This window comes from Daphnia magna, linkage group LG3 (assembly GCF_020631705.1).
Source record: "Daphnia magna isolate NIES linkage group LG3, ASM2063170v1.1, whole genome shotgun sequence".
Taxonomy (NCBI): Eukaryota; Metazoa; Arthropoda; class Branchiopoda; order Diplostraca; family Daphniidae; genus Daphnia; species Daphnia magna.
Window position 1 is genome coordinate 4,668,741 of NC_059184.1, and position 16,341 is coordinate 4,685,081.

General features: G+C 41.4%; 4 protein-coding genes across 7 annotated transcripts; 3 read left to right on the forward strand and 1 right to left on the reverse strand.

Annotated features, from left to right (window-relative positions):
• Positions 1-381: 381 nt before the first annotated feature.
• On the forward strand, positions 382-5,999 carry LOC123470480. The gene is made up of 4 exons (XM_045170746.1): positions 382-4,663; positions 4,759-5,119; positions 5,242-5,418; positions 5,758-5,999. Exons 2-4 carry the CDS (start codon positions 5,011-5,013, stop codon positions 5,997-5,999), a joined length of 528 nt encoding a protein of 175 aa, XP_045026681.1. The 5' UTR covers positions 382-4,663; positions 4,759-5,010.
• Positions 6,000-6,027: 28 nt separating this feature from the next.
• On the forward strand, positions 6,028-9,848 carry LOC116919479 (probable glutamate receptor). Of its 3 annotated transcripts, none has more exons than XM_032925477.2 (12): positions 6,028-6,151; positions 6,251-6,392; positions 6,493-6,599; positions 6,692-6,782; positions 6,843-7,001; positions 7,088-7,289; positions 7,379-7,596; positions 7,676-7,709; positions 7,794-7,882; positions 7,953-8,101; positions 8,435-8,636; positions 9,123-9,848. In XM_032925477.2, exons 1-12 carry the CDS (start codon positions 6,054-6,056, stop codon positions 9,273-9,275), a joined length of 1,644 nt encoding a protein of 547 aa, XP_032781368.2. In that variant the 5' UTR covers positions 6,028-6,053; the 3' UTR covers positions 9,276-9,848. The 3 variants fall into 3 exon arrangements, with proteins under 3 accessions (XP_032781368.2, XP_045026680.1, XP_032781366.2); XM_045170745.1 differs by having other exon boundaries at positions 6,054-6,392; positions 9,123-9,248; positions 9,423-9,848; XM_032925475.2 differs by having other exon boundaries at positions 6,054-6,392.
• On the reverse strand, positions 9,573-13,061 carry LOC116919478 (ubiquitin carboxyl-terminal hydrolase 36). The gene is made up of 6 exons (XM_032925474.2): positions 12,621-13,061; positions 12,407-12,561; positions 11,945-12,349; positions 10,398-11,889; positions 10,219-10,334; positions 9,573-10,156 (listed from the first exon to the last, which is right to left on the reverse strand). Exons 1-6 carry the CDS (start codon positions 12,877-12,879, stop codon positions 9,896-9,898), a joined length of 2,688 nt encoding a protein of 895 aa, XP_032781365.2. The 5' UTR covers positions 12,880-13,061; the 3' UTR covers positions 9,573-9,895.
• Positions 13,062-13,137: 76 nt separating this feature from the next.
• LOC116919480 (clusterin-associated protein 1) lies at positions 13,138-15,600 on the forward strand. Of its 2 annotated transcripts, XM_032925479.2 has the most exons (10): positions 13,138-13,435; positions 13,503-13,714; positions 13,777-13,973; positions 14,030-14,075; positions 14,134-14,252; positions 14,307-14,620; positions 14,685-14,835; positions 14,899-14,949; positions 15,018-15,135; positions 15,210-15,600. In XM_032925479.2, the coding sequence occupies exons 2-10, from the start codon at positions 13,693-13,695 to the stop codon at positions 15,458-15,460; spliced, it is 1,269 nt and encodes a 422-aa protein (XP_032781370.2). In that variant the 5' UTR covers positions 13,138-13,435; positions 13,503-13,692; the 3' UTR covers positions 15,461-15,600. The 2 variants fall into 2 exon arrangements, with proteins under 2 accessions (XP_032781370.2, XP_032781369.2); XM_032925478.2 differs by having other exon boundaries at positions 14,134-14,620.
• Positions 15,601-16,341: the final 741 nt, after the last annotated feature.

Here is a 16,341-nt window from a genome sequence, read left to right on the forward strand (position 1 = left end):
GTTTACATGTTTTCCTATATCTGCTGCTCATTTTACCTGTTGCAAACTGTGCCGCAGCGGATGTCGTCCAATTCATTTTTCCGCAAAAAGTCGGGACGTTAAACAGGAAAACGACAAGTTGCACACACACACACGTGAAAATTGGGGGGGACTATACGCAAACGGTACCTGTTGATACGTGAAAAAAAAAAGCAAATAGTTTTCTTTATTTTCTTCTTTGAAATTGCAAACGAGACACACGTTCAAATCTCCTTGATTCAACGCGACGGATGGGCGGACGGTTTGAATGGTTACGCATGCGCCTATAAATCTGTCGTGAGAGGCGATCCTGATCGCGATTTTGCGAAGGACTTGGTCCCGCAGCGGGAGAGCCGCCTTGGCTGATTCTTGTAGTCACTGAGGCAAGCCCTTAACCGCTCGATCAATCGTCCCCGCGTGCATGTTTTAGTGGGTACGGTATATACCTTGTGGTACGTGCGTGTGTCTCCAGCGGCGGTGCTGTTTCATCGAGCGTTTCGAGATGTGACCATAACCGGACGTGCCGCTGTCACATCCTTTTCCAATAGTCCTTGAAAGAAACTCTCGGTGTGGCTTAATTTACGTCACCATATGGCAGGAGACGGGAAGCCATTGACCTTGACTTTGGCTCGGCCAAAAGTCATTCGTCAGTTCGGAGTTGCTGGCACTGGGCGAAGCCACGGGCCAATGTCATTATTGATTTGTCTCGACGATTGGCAACTTGAATTATTAGGCGACTGGCGCAACGCTTATAGAGTTGTAGTTTTAAATGCTTTTGTGTGTTAGCACCGTTGCTAACCGGAGGGCGACCTCCTCACTGCATTAAGTTTGCCCAAAAATCCGGGAATGGCCCAAACCGGATTCATCTCGACCTAAAAAAAAATAAATATATTTTTTTAGAAAAATGAAGGAAATGCTTATAAAATGATGCTTGAAAAAATAAAAAAAAAGAAAAGCGCGTCTGTCTGTGTGTGTGTGTGTGTGCATAGTTGTATACGTATATATCAAATCGCACCTGCTGCATTTGGGGGAAAATGGACAGAGTAGAAAAGCAAAAAGAAACATGCAACGCTCATAAATCAGATTTAATGTCACTTTTTTATACGTTCTAAAAACCCACCGGCTTTGGATGGTGTCACGAGATAGTATATACAACTTTTAAGAGAAGATCCGTTCACGTCGACAGCTCCTTAGGACGAAAAGAAGAAGAAGAAGAAGAAAAAACATACCGAGCGAACATAACCGATGGCATGTGGCTCCAGCCTCTTGTGTGCCGTCCAGCGCCAGGTGGAAATGAGCGACGAGGAGTAAGTGTACACACCCAACAATAATAGCGTCATCGTTGTCCGTCGCCCGTTTTCCATTTTCGCTCATTTATCAACGACACGCGGTCGCGATAATCCGACATTAGTGTCGGCCAGAGGGGTTTCTTTTCGTCTCGCTATGGCCGTTCATAAACGTCAGAAACGATCCGAGCTGAATCAGAAACAGATAATACTGAGAAGATAAAGAAACAAAACACACACACACACACAAAAAAGCGCAAAAAGCGAAGAAAAAGATGAAAAAAATGCTTTGGATGGACGTACAGCGCGGAGATAAGCGCACAGAGGGGGAAATAAGAGACGCTTATTATAGCGCCATGGTTGGTGTGTCCTCGCGTTGGCTACACTAAAAGACGTGACGTGTTGAATGTTAAACTGGGGTGGCACGCGGACAACAAGCCAACGGCAAGCCCCAACGAGATTAGATCGCCGAATTTGAATTGTATGAACTGACCGTCGATCCGTCTTCTCTTATTTCCAGCCACACATACAAACACAGCAGACACATAAAAAAAAGCAAGCTGCGTTCAATTTGGAAAAGATTTACAAGGCGAAGATTAATTCACAAGCGTTTCCAATCCGATCCGACGAGTCCTCTGAATTTCTTTTTCGGTCATTTACACCTTTTTTTTTTTTTTTACCTTTTCAGGACGTCAAAAGTAAACATTTTCTTGTTGTTTTTTTTAACGCTTTTATGGATCGTATATATTATAAGGAAAGGTTTTCACATTTTTTCGGAGGCGGATTCCCATTTCTTCTTTGTATTTTCATTTTTTTTTTTTTTATCAAATCTCAACTTTCTTATTCTTCCGTTCAGGTAGGCCAATAGAAAAAAATATATATATATATACAAAAAAGGGAGAGAAAACAAGGAAAAACCTAGAGTGAAGTCGGGGCGATATGTCAGCGACCCAGAAGGCGAGGCTTGTTTAATATGTGCACCATCATCATCGACGGGTATTTTTTCTGGGAGGCCGATGTTGCCTTCTACCGAGATATCATGATACGAACCTATGGCCTGGGACAATGTTTAAGCTTGCACGAGAAATAGAATGTATTAGGCTTGCCAATGTACGGCCATTCGGAAAGATTTGCGTTTGGGGCAGTCACAATCGAGCAGCCCTTCTCTTCTCTAATTCTTTTTTTACTTCTTGCCGTCACTCTCTCTAGTGATTTGGGCCCCGAAACCTACTTTCGAAATCGACTTGTAAGATGATGGATTCTCTTTCTCGAGCCTCCTTCCCATTTTGACCTAACCAACAGCTTTGGCCGTTGTTCCATTCAGTTGACGGTCTTTTTACGAGTTTCCCCCTTTTTTCTTCATTTGGATATACTACCAACCAGCCTCTCATCTTTCCATCAACAACAACAGCAACAACAATAACAACAGTCAGCAAGCCACCTGATGGAGTCAAAAGGAAGAGAACGAGACACAGAATGGAAAAGAAAAAAATTCCAAATTGAAACTTGCTTATCGCACCACTCTCATCTGAAGTTGAAAGACTACCAGGTTGAACATTAACCGTTGGACGGCCTATCTAAACGTCACATCTCTTATACTACCATTTTTCTCCTTTTTTTTTCCCATTCTATTTATACGCCATATATAAGCAACATGTACATCTTTCTACGAGCGTCCGTCATTCAGTTGATTTTTCATTTTTTTTTATTTATTGTTTTTTTTTTGCTTATTTTAATTTTTCTTTTTAAATATTTATGCGCCGTCATGAGCGGCAGGTTGGTGCGTTGTGCTTCTCTTTTCAGCATACATTACCAGCAGCCGATTGATTGAATTATTCCTCTTCTACGGCGCGCCTACATAACAACGGATGAATGGGGTAATACCAGCGACGCCCTTCTAAAGTGAATAGGAAAAATAATACCGAAAACATTGAGAGAGTTGCAAAACTATCAGCTCTTTTCGATTGTGTTGTGGGAACTCTACCCGGAGAAAGGAAAAAGAAAAATACGTAGCGCGATATGTACCAGGCACCGAACGCGCCCATCAAGCAATGCCCACGATAACGTCTGATAGGCGTGTCGTCTCCAAAAAGCACATCGCTATAACATATCAAAGAAAAAGGAAGAAAGCGAACCAAAAATAAAAATAAACAAAAAAGGGGGGAGGGGGATAGAAGATATGTGTTATAGACACGAAAAAAGGAGAAAGAAACAAGAGAGTCTATATATAATATTTGAAACGACTCTGTTGGCTTCACAAAGTGACATCATTGAGATAATAGGACCGAGAGGTCAGACATCCGCGAGATCGGGTCGTTTTGTTTGTTAGTTAGAAAGCTGCTGGCCATGGACTTGCTATATAACTCTACAGCCATAGAGTTTTGTAAGGAGAGGTGGTTTCTCGTCTTTTGCCGCATAGCACACACTGACAGTCATCTAACCTAAAGAGCCAGACGAGAGATAAATGATGATTGGGACAGCTTATTGTTCAACAATGTGAAAGACGACGAGGGTCTAGGAAAGTTTGCTCTGTCTGCCTGCGAAAGAAAGGATGAACGTTGACAGGAATGACGAGATTTAAAGATGCAGACAGCCTTAATATAGACCAAACGTTGGCGCGCTATCGACGATTTTTACAAATTGCTCGTATATTCGAAAAGACGTGAATTGTACGTATACATAAATATATAGCCCGTCATTGTGAAAATAAAATGGAAAGACTAAGAGAGAAAGAGAGCGCTGGCGGCTAGATTCGTGAGATCGGGATTCTTCTCCGCCTTTATATACTGTATAGTCTGCGCATAGAATCGAATCAACACCACCGCTGCGATCGAAGACAAACAATCCAGTCAGAGTAAAGTGTGTTTTGTGGCTTAATGACTAGCCTTATCGTGACGTGGCGCGTCCATTTCCCTCCCCTCCCGTCAATCGTTTGCAGGTTTTTGCCACCTCATTCTCGATTCTTGAAATCTTTCAGGCATCCTTTGCCATTGCTGCGGGTAAGTCAGGACTGGGCTGAGATGCTATCTCCGCCTTACAGAACAAACAACATAGACGGCCGTATAAACAAATAGAGAACGCTCTCTCCATCTTAATTTTTTAGCTAACGTACATAATTTTTTTTCTTCTACCCAACAGCTATTCAGCTCGCTGTTGTTCCCTTCGTCAAGTTCGAGACGTAAATTGCACTCCCCAAAATGATGCACGCGATAATATTTATAGTCTATTTGGCCTCGATGCAATCGTTCAACGGATCACATCAAACAATCAATCACTCTACCGATAGACGTACCATCGAATACCTCAAGTCGTCTAAAAATGTTGCTGGACAGCGGAGAAGAACACCAAATTAATGAAAGGTGGGAACAGGGCAGGCTGGTGGCTTGTTCTTTGTATAGTTGCATTTTGTTTGCTCAAGGATCTGATATTCATCGTGTCTTTTTTGCTATTTCAGCGTTTTGCGCATCTGTTCGTATCCAAATTAGGTCAGGACCTGCGCGCAGTATTTAGCGCGCAAATGTCATCAATCTCTTTCGGTGCATCGAACCGTAAACCTTTTCATTTGTGAATTCGTTCTCCTGTGCTGGGCCATCACGTTACAACATATAGTTGGCTATTCGTCCATCAGTTGCTATAACGCTCTGCGGTTAACGCCAAAGTCCGCGTAGGCCTCCGACAGTTCTTGGAAAACCGGAGCCGTTCCTCAATGCCACCACGATTACTGCCGCCGTCTTGCCGCACAGTTTTTATGTTCTGTCTCGCCGCATGCCGCGTGATGGATACAGCCCATGGAAGAATTCTTGGAAACAACGTCGGTAGGTTTTACGCAAGACACTCGTTCGCAAAACCTGCTTTCTTTTCTCTCTCTTTACTCTCGTCTCGCTTGGCAATGTTTACTATTCTGAATTTCTTTATCTCTTTTCTGTGTGATGGGAAGCTCTCATTTACGACGATGGGCTCGACCTGGTCCGACCGAGCAGCCACATCGAGTTATGGATGACCAACGTCCTCGATGATGCCCGACACATGCGATGTCCATCATCAATTAGCTTCGCGATGTTCCGGATGTCATCGAAGTTGGATGCGATTACCGACATTGTACAACACGAACGAGGTATGCATTTTGTGTGTTGGCTCACAAAGCGTCGCGTGTCGTATAAATTCAACCACAACCCCACACCAGTCGCCCCTTTATCCTTTAACCAAACCCTTTGACTCGGATCGTGACACGTTGCGTATGGCAGGCGGGATGCCACTTCAAAGATAAACCCGCATGATGATGCTGGTCTGTTTTTATGGACTATTGTAAAAAGAGATGGCATCAAATGAGTGTTTGTTCCCCCCTCTCCTTCCCTTTTTTTTTTTCTTTCTCATTGTATGTGTAGTTGTGTCTCTCCCATCCAAGGCAAATTGTATCATTAAATTCTTGTCTTAAAACACTTGCCGCTCACAGCCGGAGGTCGGATGTTATTCGACGGGATGGTGTTAGCGGTAACACAATGTCGGGTCGCTGATGTCCTCGAACCCATACTGATGTCGTCAACGACGCCGCGTCTGAGGCTGGATTTCATAGCTTGCCCATCTGAAGCAGCTGGACTGGAAATTGAACGTTTGGAACTTTACCGTCTCAATGCAAGTGCTTATTATGTACTGGCATCACCGCATGTTCATTTTCATTATCCAATTTCCTATTGAATTACTCCGCTCAAACGACAATCTGTAAAGGAGGCCAGCCGAGATTCTTGCGGCATGTACGCGTTCCACAAGTGGCTGGAACATCGCATCTGTTCTTGGTCAATGGAGGCCACCACCCGGCGACTATTACTGGACAATGAGGCACCATTCAAGCAAGAGATTTACATTCACTCATTTCATTACGCTTCGTTTGTGGGTTTTCAAACGACCATTTCTTGGTTTTCTTTATTTGACTTGTTCATGGAACGCAGCGTGACCAGGGAGCTGCAAGACTGTTCCAATTTAGATGATCTTCAGTGGATTCGATCTATGCGTCCAATCAGGCTCGACGTGGCCGATAGTGCTAGAATGCAACAGCGGAAAGGAAACATGTTGCGGTTTGCTTCGCTGGAAGTAAATTAAAGCGCTTCAATACGCGATCAAAGCTCCGTGACCAATCAATAACCCATTTGCTTTTTCTTATTTCATTACTGCCACGCTTTTTGGAAAGCAGAGGCCGCCATTTGTGATTTTCGAACGCCACTCGGATGGAACAATAAGAGGATTTAAAGGATACTGCTACGAAATCATCCATGCCCTTCAAAAAATCTACAATTTCACGTAGCTTTTTTTTCTTTTCTTTTCTTTTTGCTATTTGACGTGGCCATAAATTAAATACTATATGTGTGTCTACGTCATGCTATACTTTACAGTTACGAAGTCGACCAGCCCAAGGATAACACTTACGGGACAGTTATGCCGAATGGCAGTTGGAACGGGATGATTCGAATGATTAAAGAACAAGTTATTTTCGTCGTGTTATTTAAGAGATGAGTAAAGATGATTTTGGATTTGATGGCGCAGGTTATTGACATTGGCGTTGGTCCTTTTTCCGTCACCTACTCCCGATCTAAAGCCGTCGACTTCACTGTGCCATTCTATGAAGAACCCACTGGCATCTTGATTCCTCCACCGGCCGAAGATAACCGTTTATTGGCCTGCACGAAACCTTTCCGTTTGGAGGTTGGTTCGTTCGATTAAAAATTATTTAACGCCTTTGCCCTATCGCCGACGCTTTCATTTTTGCACGACAAATTTTATTAACACAGGTTTGGCTTTCTCTTTTGTTGTGCGTAACTACACTACCCATAGTCCTCTGGAAAGACTTGCAACTTGTGTTGAAAACCTATCAAAAAGCTTCAAGCACTAGCAATGAAAACTCAAAATCTGAGGAGGAGAATCATTTCCAGGAAAAATGTCCATCTTTAGCGAAGCAGTACTTCTTTGTTCTTGGGGTTCTCATTGGACAATGTATTGATTACATGCTTCATTCATTTCGTTTCTTTTTTAAGTGATTAGAATAATTATTTCCTTCTTTTTCTTTGTGAACGGTGGTCTAGCTGGACAAAAGTTGCCTTCGTCGGGATTTTCCCCTCGTTTACTTGGAGCATTTTGGTGTTTGAGCGCCGTGGTGTTTGCCAGCGCTTATGTTGGCATACTCGTTGGTTTTTTGAGTATCCCAAGATTGTCGCCCATCATCAGCTCGCTGGAAGAACTGCCGGCATCGAAACTCGAATGGGGAGTGCAACGAGGAACGGCGCTCGAAACTCTTTTCACCGTACAATGATTATCTTATTTTCATTTCTATTCTAAATGCATCGGGTTTTCTTTTTTGTTTTTGCGCTACTCTACTCTAGGAAGCAACGACAGGAGTTTACCAAACTATTGGAGGTAAGATACTCAACAATTTTCATGTGCACTTGAATACTCAGAAATGCGGCTCTTAACTGAAATCGCTGTATGTCTCTATACTAGAAGGCCTGTTGAGGCAGCCAACGGCTTTGGTTGACGTTAACGCGGATGGAATTCAACGTGTGACCAATGGAAGCTATGCTTTCATAAAAGTAATATCTCAGTTTTTCTTTTCAAATCTTGTATAAACTGCAATAACTGAGCTCCATTTCGAATGCACAGGAAAAGTCATATCTCGAGTTTGCTGTGGAGGAGGATTATGCTCGCTCGGGGAGCTGCCGTCTTAGTATGGCGAGACAAGAGTTCTTCAAAGTCAATTTCGCCTTTGCCCTGCCTACGGCCAGTCCTCTTAAAACGTTATTGGATAAAAAGTAAAGTATACAAAGACACGCCCGCCTTCCATAACGGCCCATGCACGTTATCCACCCTTTGAGAAATACGAAAAAAAAAATGAATATTTTATACATAGTATCAATTATTGTGGGAGTTGCCATTTGTTATTGAACGCAGAGTTGATCATGTCTGCGGGGTGGGCTATATTCAACACTCCAAGAGCGTGAACCTTATTTATGGGGCTCAAGAGGCGGAGGGTCCGCAACGCATTTTTATTGCCCGTTCACGAGAGCATACTTCCCGGGCTGCCTTCTTTTAATGCACTGCTCTGTATGATAATCGTGACGAGTAAAATATCATTTTCTTTGCAGGATTTTGCAGCTAATGGAAACAGGTATTGGCGAATATTGGAAAAAAATTCACTGGCCGCGATCAAACAGGAAATGCGACGACGTGAAAGGATCCAGCGCCCCAAAGAGTCTTGGTCTGACGGATTTGCAAGGCGCTTTTCTCATTCTAGCCATAGGATCCGCAACTGCTTCACTTATATTTGTTGCAGAAGGTCTTGTCAAGGTACTCCGTTAACTTTATCCCGTTTTATGTCAATTGTATTGTTAGTGGTTGTCTGTAGAAATCATTATAAAGTTGGAGAATTCTTGCTGCTTGCACGTACCACTAAGAAGTCAACAAATTTTGTCTGTTTTAGTAGCCTAAATTAGTTTTCAAACTCTTTTTTTCCTATCTCGGATAAGCGTCCTTATTAGAATAAACGGATGCCAGCACGAAATCTAGTTTCTAGTCCTTCTTTTGGATCTAGATAACTGTTTTCTATATGATCCGTACGTAGATTATACGTAGCTACAGTAAAAAACACTCATACAGTGTGACGAGACTGGTGTAAAATAAACGAAGGCGTTGTTCTTTTCGCGAGATCTCTGACTGTCTGAATGAAATACGCTTTTATATTTAGCAAGAAGTATACCTGAAATTTAACGGTATACTTCATGCATTTTAGATTAAAAAACATGCAGTTAAATTTTTTTTTAATGATTCGGATAGAAACGTACGAATGAAGGGCAGGAGACGAGCCCTTTGTCAAGATGCAGGCCGCATGAATGGATGAATACTTTAATTAGGAACTTTGCTGGGCTTGACAAGAGCTGCGACCTTAAATACCGAGCACAGGTAGTAATCGATAGAGTAATTGCTTAGACGGCAATGCTGACGCTATCGATAATTTCGTATTACGCTTGTCAAGCAATAATATCTATAATTTAATTTTGCAGTGATGTTAATGCTCAGTCTTAATCATAATCTAACATGAAAAGAACCGCAGTAAATTTTCTGTGCGTTTCATAGGTATATTAACGCAAATCTTGACAAACATTGCTGCACTGAACTGGCGGAGATTGTTTTGTATAAATGAGCTACTGCGTGATAGGTATTATACTAATCATAAATTTAATAACGGTTTCTAATATGAAAATTGGACAAATCTTTAAATCGTAGTGGGGTGCAAAATATTTTTATATATTTTTTTACAGGTGAATGCTTTTTTTTTTGTTTTTATTATTATTATTATTTCATCATTTATGTTATCCATTAATGCGCGCTTCTTGCATCGATAAACCAAACCGTAATTGAGGAACAAAACTACACGATAGTGGCTAGAAGAGATTGAAAGAAGACAATGGGTCAATGTTAAATTCTTAACCCTCTACATAAGTTCCCCCAATGACAACAAAAAAAAAAAACTTACGATTGTAACCAATTTGAATTATAGAGTAGGATGGCGTGAAAATTACAACAAAAAAATTATTTTATGGGATGCACTACCGAAATCGGCGCCAGGTTTGGCTTTTCGATCTATGATGATCTGACCCTCCGCGGCTGCGGAAACCTTTGCCCCGATTACCTTGATAACCATATCGATTATGTGACTGGTTATTTTTGAAGTGATCAGGTTTCTGATGATGTTGTTTCTGGTCTTTATTATTGTGAACGGAATCTTGAAACACCTGGAACGGATTGTAACCATTGCGAGATGGACTGGATTCTCGGTTTTCCTCTTTAACGGACTTAATTTTTTTAATCTAAAGTAAAAGTTGCAAATGGGATCACAGTTCGAAGGAACACACGACAACATCCTACTAACCTTTCCCTTGTCCAGTTCTTCATCTAGCAAGTCGTCAGCTGTCCTTTTGCGTTGTAAACGCTTGTCATCTTCTACTTGTTTTGTTAAATGACTTTTACCGCCATCCCAAGTTCGAACTATGGAGGAAAAAGGTCAGAAAAAGAACTGAAGACACAAAATAGGATACCTTGGTCAAATACCTTGGTCGCTGAACCCGCTATGGGACATACGCAGTAGTTCTTTGACTGTGTCAGTGTTTCGACTTCCATCCCATTTCACGTTGCTGCACTTAACCGATGATTCAACCGGCACTTTGTTGGCAGTCTGTGCGGCAGGGACATCTTGCTTGACGTGATCCGTTTTCTCTTCTTGAACTCTTCCACTCGAAGTTGCAGTGTCATCCAGGTTGCAAACTTCGTTCGTCAGCATCACTTCCGCCTGTTTGGTGGAAGGTCCAAATACCTTTCCGCTGAGGAGACGGATCTTGTTGCCGAGTTTTTTCAAAGGGGGTGTAGCCTTGTTTGAAGGCGGATCCATCTCCGTGTCGCTGTAATAAACCTTCTGCTGATGGCGACTTGGGTTAGCTCTTTCGGATTCAGTATCACTGAGCGACCGAACAATCCATTTCTGGCTAGCACAGCCGCTGCTGGTCGTACTACTGCTACTGTTGTCCTGTTGTGAACTATCCGATACTTGCCATTTGGCAGCAACTGTAGCGCCGCCGTTACATACAGCAGGCGGTGCCTCGATGGGAACTGGAGAAGGACTAACTTGCCATTTCGTCTCAGTAGCTTTTAAGAGAACAGCGGATGCATTGATTTCGGTGGTGTTAACTGTAGGAATTTCTTTCTCCTGTTCTTCTTCCGACGACTCGCCATCGTAAGGCACCAGGGCGGTCGGATTTTTGAGTGGAGAGGTTTTTGGAATTGCGGGTGGGATAGCACGTTGTTCTTGTTTTACGGCGTGTCCATTAACAACCGGCGTAGTGGGAGTCGGAGCGGGCGCTGACGCGGATTTGAACAGTGAACCGGTTCCGTTTCTTATTATCAACCGTGGTTTTTGCTGAACAGGATCAACCTTTTTTAATTCTATATGAATTTTTGGACGTGATGGTTCTGAAATAATAGCCGGCCGGGGAATCGGTAGTTTAGGAGTAGGCGCTGAGCTGTTGGACTGAATGGAATTCATTTTAACGATACCATTATTGGGTGTAGATGGAGACGATTGCACTTTTTCGTAGATTAAAACATATGCACCCGTGCTCATTGCGACATTAAGAGAGATCAAGCGGACGGAACAATCGTCAAAGAGATACAATTGTCCATTGCTTGCTTCAGCGATAGCAGTATAATGACCGCAATGCTGTGACGGACCCATATGATTTATCAGCGATACAAACTTGTAAGTAACGCAAGGTCCTCCCGGCGACTGATGAAAAAGGAAGCGATTCAAGTTCAAGTTCCGACTGAACTGGATATGCTTAGACATCTTCCCGCCCATTAACCCAAAGCGCTTCAACTGGATGCAAAGAACATTTGGAGCGCGTTCAATCGAAAATTTTTTGGTTGCAGGGACTTTGCTCTTGCATTTCTCGCACTTATATGCGTTGTCCCCTTCAAGCCTCTCCCGGCGGAAATAGTGACCCAAAGCATCGTCTAGCGTTGAGGCATGCTGTATGTCGAGAGGTATATCCTGGAGAAAACGGGAAATAAGATTTAGAAATTGCAACATTTTTCTCCAAACATACTTGAAAATGTTGGAAAGTGGTTGAAGTATGCTTGCACTTCAAGCAAGTAACTTCGGTTCGTATGTAGCCTCCAAAAATTTGGCCGAGGGGGTTAGTCTCTTTGCTACGCGAATCGAGCTTAGTTCCACAGACACTCTGAAGATAAGCCTTTTCCATAGCCTCTATTAAGTAGCGCATAAATTCATGTGCATCTTCTTGCCTTCCATGAACTAGGTGCTTGCAAATCAGTTTAAGCCGGTTGTAGACAAGGATGGGTTTAACAACAGATCCAGATTTCTCATGGGTAGATTGGAGGGTCTTCGCAATGATACACACAACACAGAGCTGTGTTCCATTTGGATCACAATTTTTACATTGTCGGACACTTGAAAGCCAATTTGACAATGATGGAATATGAAATAATGCCTGGAAGTTAAGAATCATGGTTAATTTCAAGCAACATAAAAACACTAATAGACTAACTTGTAAAGTTGAGTTCATGTAACAGGTATTCCCCATATTTATCATGCCGGCTCCAACTGGTACGGAGCCCTTCCATCCAACCTTCACATCTTCACTACGAAATAGGGTGACCTTGGGGGCTGGTAGTGTTTCTTGAACTGACACAAGACTGGATCCTAAGTTGAAGATCATAATGGATTAGATAGCTAAGTTTAAAGTTGTTTCCAAATAGTACCATTGAGTGCTGTGATTTTTGCAGAAAGATTGGAATTGAGCACAGTATACTTGCTCTTCAGTGTGTCCAATGAAAGAATTTGTTGCTTGGGAGCAGGTTCATACTCAATAGATGAGAGCAAAACTCTCTTGGCAGATGCTGCCAATCGGTCCTCGAGCAATTCTGGAGCATTTTCAGTTTCATGCGAGTACGGGCCTTTTTTCCCGCTCAAAACGGTTCGCAGTACGAGAGCCACCGGATCAGCCACCGAAGCAGGCATAACAAAAATGCACAATGTCAACAAAATGAAACAAATCAAACTACAGAAACAATAAGCGGCGGATTCAAAAATTTTTCGTCAAAAACGTCATGACCAAAAGTCACAAAATTACTGGTAACACATTTGCTTTCGAGGGCAAACAACACGTGAACAGGGTAGGGGAACACGTTCACAGCCGAAATTCTTCGCCATTAAAATGACGTACCAATGTCACTTATTTTCTGTGATCCTCCCTAAACACACTTGTTCCCACCCAGACCCAGTAAATAACTTTAAAACTATAGTTTTGGTAAATGAGTTGTTATTTGAACACATGTTTTAGACACAAGTTTTTAACGACAGTTTCATTAATAACTCAAAGTTGATACATGTGTGTGTGTTTTTTTATTAAATATAACTTTTCAATTATTCGTTCCCTAAATACAGTAACAAGGTTGCTATGGAGACATAGACATAGTACCATGCTTTGAAAGAAATATTACTTAATGCTCGCATAATTCTGCTTAATATCTAAACCGATTTCAGTTGTATCGTTTCTTCAAACAAGAAACAACAGGTAATCGCCGAATAAAAACCACTTCAGGTTTCTTTTTATTGAAATTATCAAACATTTTTGTCTACAGCTACATCATTTAATAATCTGAAGGAGGATATGAGTCTAGCACTAGGTGTTTCTGTGTTAAGATGAATTTCAGTTGTTGGCTCCCTCAATACAGTTGTCATGGGTTGTCATGGAGACATCGTTCTATGCTTTCAAACAAATCCGCCCAAGCTCATGGTTGATCCATCTTAAAAACGAAAAAGATTTCAAACATGTCATACCGTGAAGTAACAGGTAACCACTGTAAAAACATTTTAGATATTCATTTGATTGAACTTGTCAAACAAAAACTACAGATTTTATTGACAAAATGTGTTTACTGGGCTATCCGCGCTTAATTTCTCGTGAGAATTTTCGATCGACTAATTTCGGATTGGTAGCAGAGATATTGAACTGGTTTTGTCAAAAGTTGGATACAAACAATGGAATAAATTTTCTTTTGGAAACTGAGCAAGAACGTGTGGTCTTCGTGATATCTGCTGTCAAATTTCTGGTATAAATAATTATATTGTTTATTTATAATAACATACAAATGTTTTGCTCTACTAGAATACCAAGCTACAGATAAAACTAAATCCCAAGCGACTTTACCAAGGTAAGGAAGCCATAAATTGATGGTGAAGATCCATTTTTTATTAGCATTGTATACCCAGCGGATAACATAGCGGTAAGAGAACTTCTCAATGTGGCAACTTTTTTCTACGAGGCGATGCAGCTTGCCCGTAATGGTGGCGACGAAGACGAGCCATCTCTTTATGGATTCAGCGGTCAGGTACAGAAACCCAACTGGTTAAAGAAATTCTATTTCTATTGTTTCTATTCTCAGTCAGAAGACGTTCGTGAAATGCGCCAACTTGCGTCTGAGATCACATCAAAAGGCGCTTTGATTCATGATTTTTTAGGGCAAGAATCTCGAATGAAATATCAGCGAGATCAAGTGCTACAGCATACCTACGAACTCGGGCAAATTGAATCTGCATTGCAAATCAAAATGAAAAAAATGGAGGTGAAAATTACTCAAAAGCAAGAGGCCATTGATAGTATATCTAACACCGAAGCATCGCTGGACCAAAAAATTGACAAAAAGAGTCAAGAACTTCAGCGTCTCCGCAAACGTTTGGAAACGATGAAAAATATAAGGTCTCTATCTCGCCAAGTAGAAGTTCTGAATTTGCCATGAAAACTTTTCCCTATTAATCCGTAGGCCACCTTTTATGGACGAATTCGAAAAGCTAGAAGCAGAACTCAGACAATGCTACGAAGAATACGTTAGCAAATTTCGTTGTCTTTCGTACCTTGATGGGCAATGGCAGGAACTTGAGAAAAATGAACAGCAGGAACTTGAAGAAAGACAGGTATTCGAATATACTGGTATATGCTGTACTTTGCAAAAACTTAACAATAAACTGCGGGACTAGGCTGCCGCCCGGAAGATGGCTGAGCGTCTAAGACAGGAAGAAACTTTGCAGGTAAACCTTAAAAAATCTGGAAATAAAATTACTCTTTAAAGAGCCTTTTACTGTAAAACGATGTTTAGGCTCTTGAAGCTGCTGTGGGTGGCACGTGGGAAGGGGGAAAAGATTTTGATTTATCTAGTGAAGGATCGCTGGAGAGCCCAAGTGACAAAGAACGGAATAAATCTGATTCGCGGCCACGTAAGCTAATTTTAGTTTTTTTTTTTTTTTCTCCGCTTTTTTCTAATTTGTACTTTTATTGCACAATTTTAAAGGAATTGGAAGTCGTCGAATTGGTGTCAAGAACGATAATGATCTTCTCAACAGTGACACGGAGGATTCTGATTTAGAGGCGGAAGATCCACATCTTGAAGAAGGTTCTTCTGACTCGGACGTTACCATAGACGAATGGCAAAACGAATCTCGAGCATGGCAGGTCGGTCCAGGAAATAGCAACCGATCGAAAGCTAGGAGTGAACCACTAATCAAACCTATTCTTGCAAACGTATCTGAAGATGACTTTTAAACGATGATTTTAGTAATTAATTAAAATACTACAAAACAGTCAACACATCCAAAATCGATTTTCATTGTTTTCCTTTTTAAATCGTAGTTTTAATTTTTATATTTTGTCTAATATATATCAATTCCATTCATGCCACTAAAGCTTCTCATGGATATCAATTATTTTTTCTTTGAAGGATCAACCCTATGCCGAAAAATCACGATGAAAATAAGCCCGACTTTTCGTGAAAGTCTTACAATCTATCAGCTAGTAATACTACACTTTATACAGGGCCTTTTGGAAAATAAGGATTCGTTTGATTAGCCACTTGACCCGCTTCTTTAGAAATTGGTTTTGTTTGGCTGTGCCGCCATACTGGCTGTTGATGTTTGTAAATTGCACGCATACGCGGCAGTTCGTGAGCAGACGAACCACTGAAAGGGCCTTGCGCAGTCTAGCTGCATCCAGCCAGATACTAGTAGAACCCAAAACATGGTTTTGACAAGTACTGTCATATTTCGGTTCCAGGTTTTTACTAAATACCAAGTAAGTAAGTTGTTTAATCGTGTTAAATGTATGATTTTTCGATTTAAGTCTATTTAGGTGTCAGAACTGAAATAGTACTTTTAGAACTTTTAAAACACCCCATAGCTTTTATTAACAATAGTTTACTTTAACAACTATCAAAATCTTATTAACCATTTGAAGGAGAACAAAGTTCATTTTTTAGATTTCTGGAATTTCAACTTCCGGTTTTACTTCCGGTTTTTAAATGCCAAATAACTCCTTATTTGTTGGTCTGTCAGGAAAAAGATTCACATTTTCGTGTTCCTCGTCGAATTTGGAGTCGACTCCATGTATAAACTCAAAATACCCCAAAATCCTCAAAAATTGAACTCCAA

Coding starts and splice junctions, on each gene's coding strand:
- LOC123470480 (XM_045170746.1), top strand. CDS start 5,011: ATGCCACCACGATTACTGCCGCCGTCTTGCCGCACAGTTTTTATGTTC. Junction 5,120..5,241: donor AATTCTTGGAAACAACGTCG/GTAGGTTTTACG, acceptor TGTGATGGGAAG/CTCTCATTTACGACGATGGG. Junction 5,419..5,757: donor CATTGTACAACACGAACGAG/GTATGCATTTTG, acceptor TGCCGCTCACAG/CCGGAGGTCGGATGTTATTC.
- LOC116919479 (XM_032925475.2), top strand. CDS start 6,054: ATGTACGCGTTCCACAAGTGGCTGGAACATCGCATCTGTTCTTGGTCA. Junction 6,600..6,691: donor CAAAAAATCTACAATTTCAC/GTAGCTTTTTTT, acceptor TATACTTTACAG/TTACGAAGTCGACCAGCCCA. Junction 7,597..7,675: donor CGCTCGAAACTCTTTTCACC/GTACAATGATTA, acceptor ACTCTACTCTAG/GAAGCAACGACAGGAGTTTA.
- LOC116919478 (XM_032925474.2), bottom strand. CDS start 12,879: ATGCCTGCTTCGGTGGCTGATCCGGTGGCTCTCGTACTGCGAACCGTT. Junction 11,890..11,944: donor CCACTTTCCAACATTTTCAA/GTATGTTTGGAG, acceptor CGTTTTCTCCAG/GATATACCTCTCGACATACA. Junction 10,157..10,218: donor AAGAACTGGACAAGGGAAAG/GTTAGTAGGATG, acceptor CTTTTACTTTAG/ATTAAAAAAATTAAGTCCGT.
- LOC116919480 (XM_032925478.2), top strand. CDS start 13,693: ATGTCATACCGTGAAGTAACAG. Junction 13,715..13,776: donor GTCATACCGTGAAGTAACAG/GTAACCACTGTA, acceptor CAAAAACTACAG/ATTTTATTGACAAAATGTGT. Junction 15,136..15,209: donor TAAATCTGATTCGCGGCCAC/GTAAGCTAATTT, acceptor ACAATTTTAAAG/GAATTGGAAGTCGTCGAATT.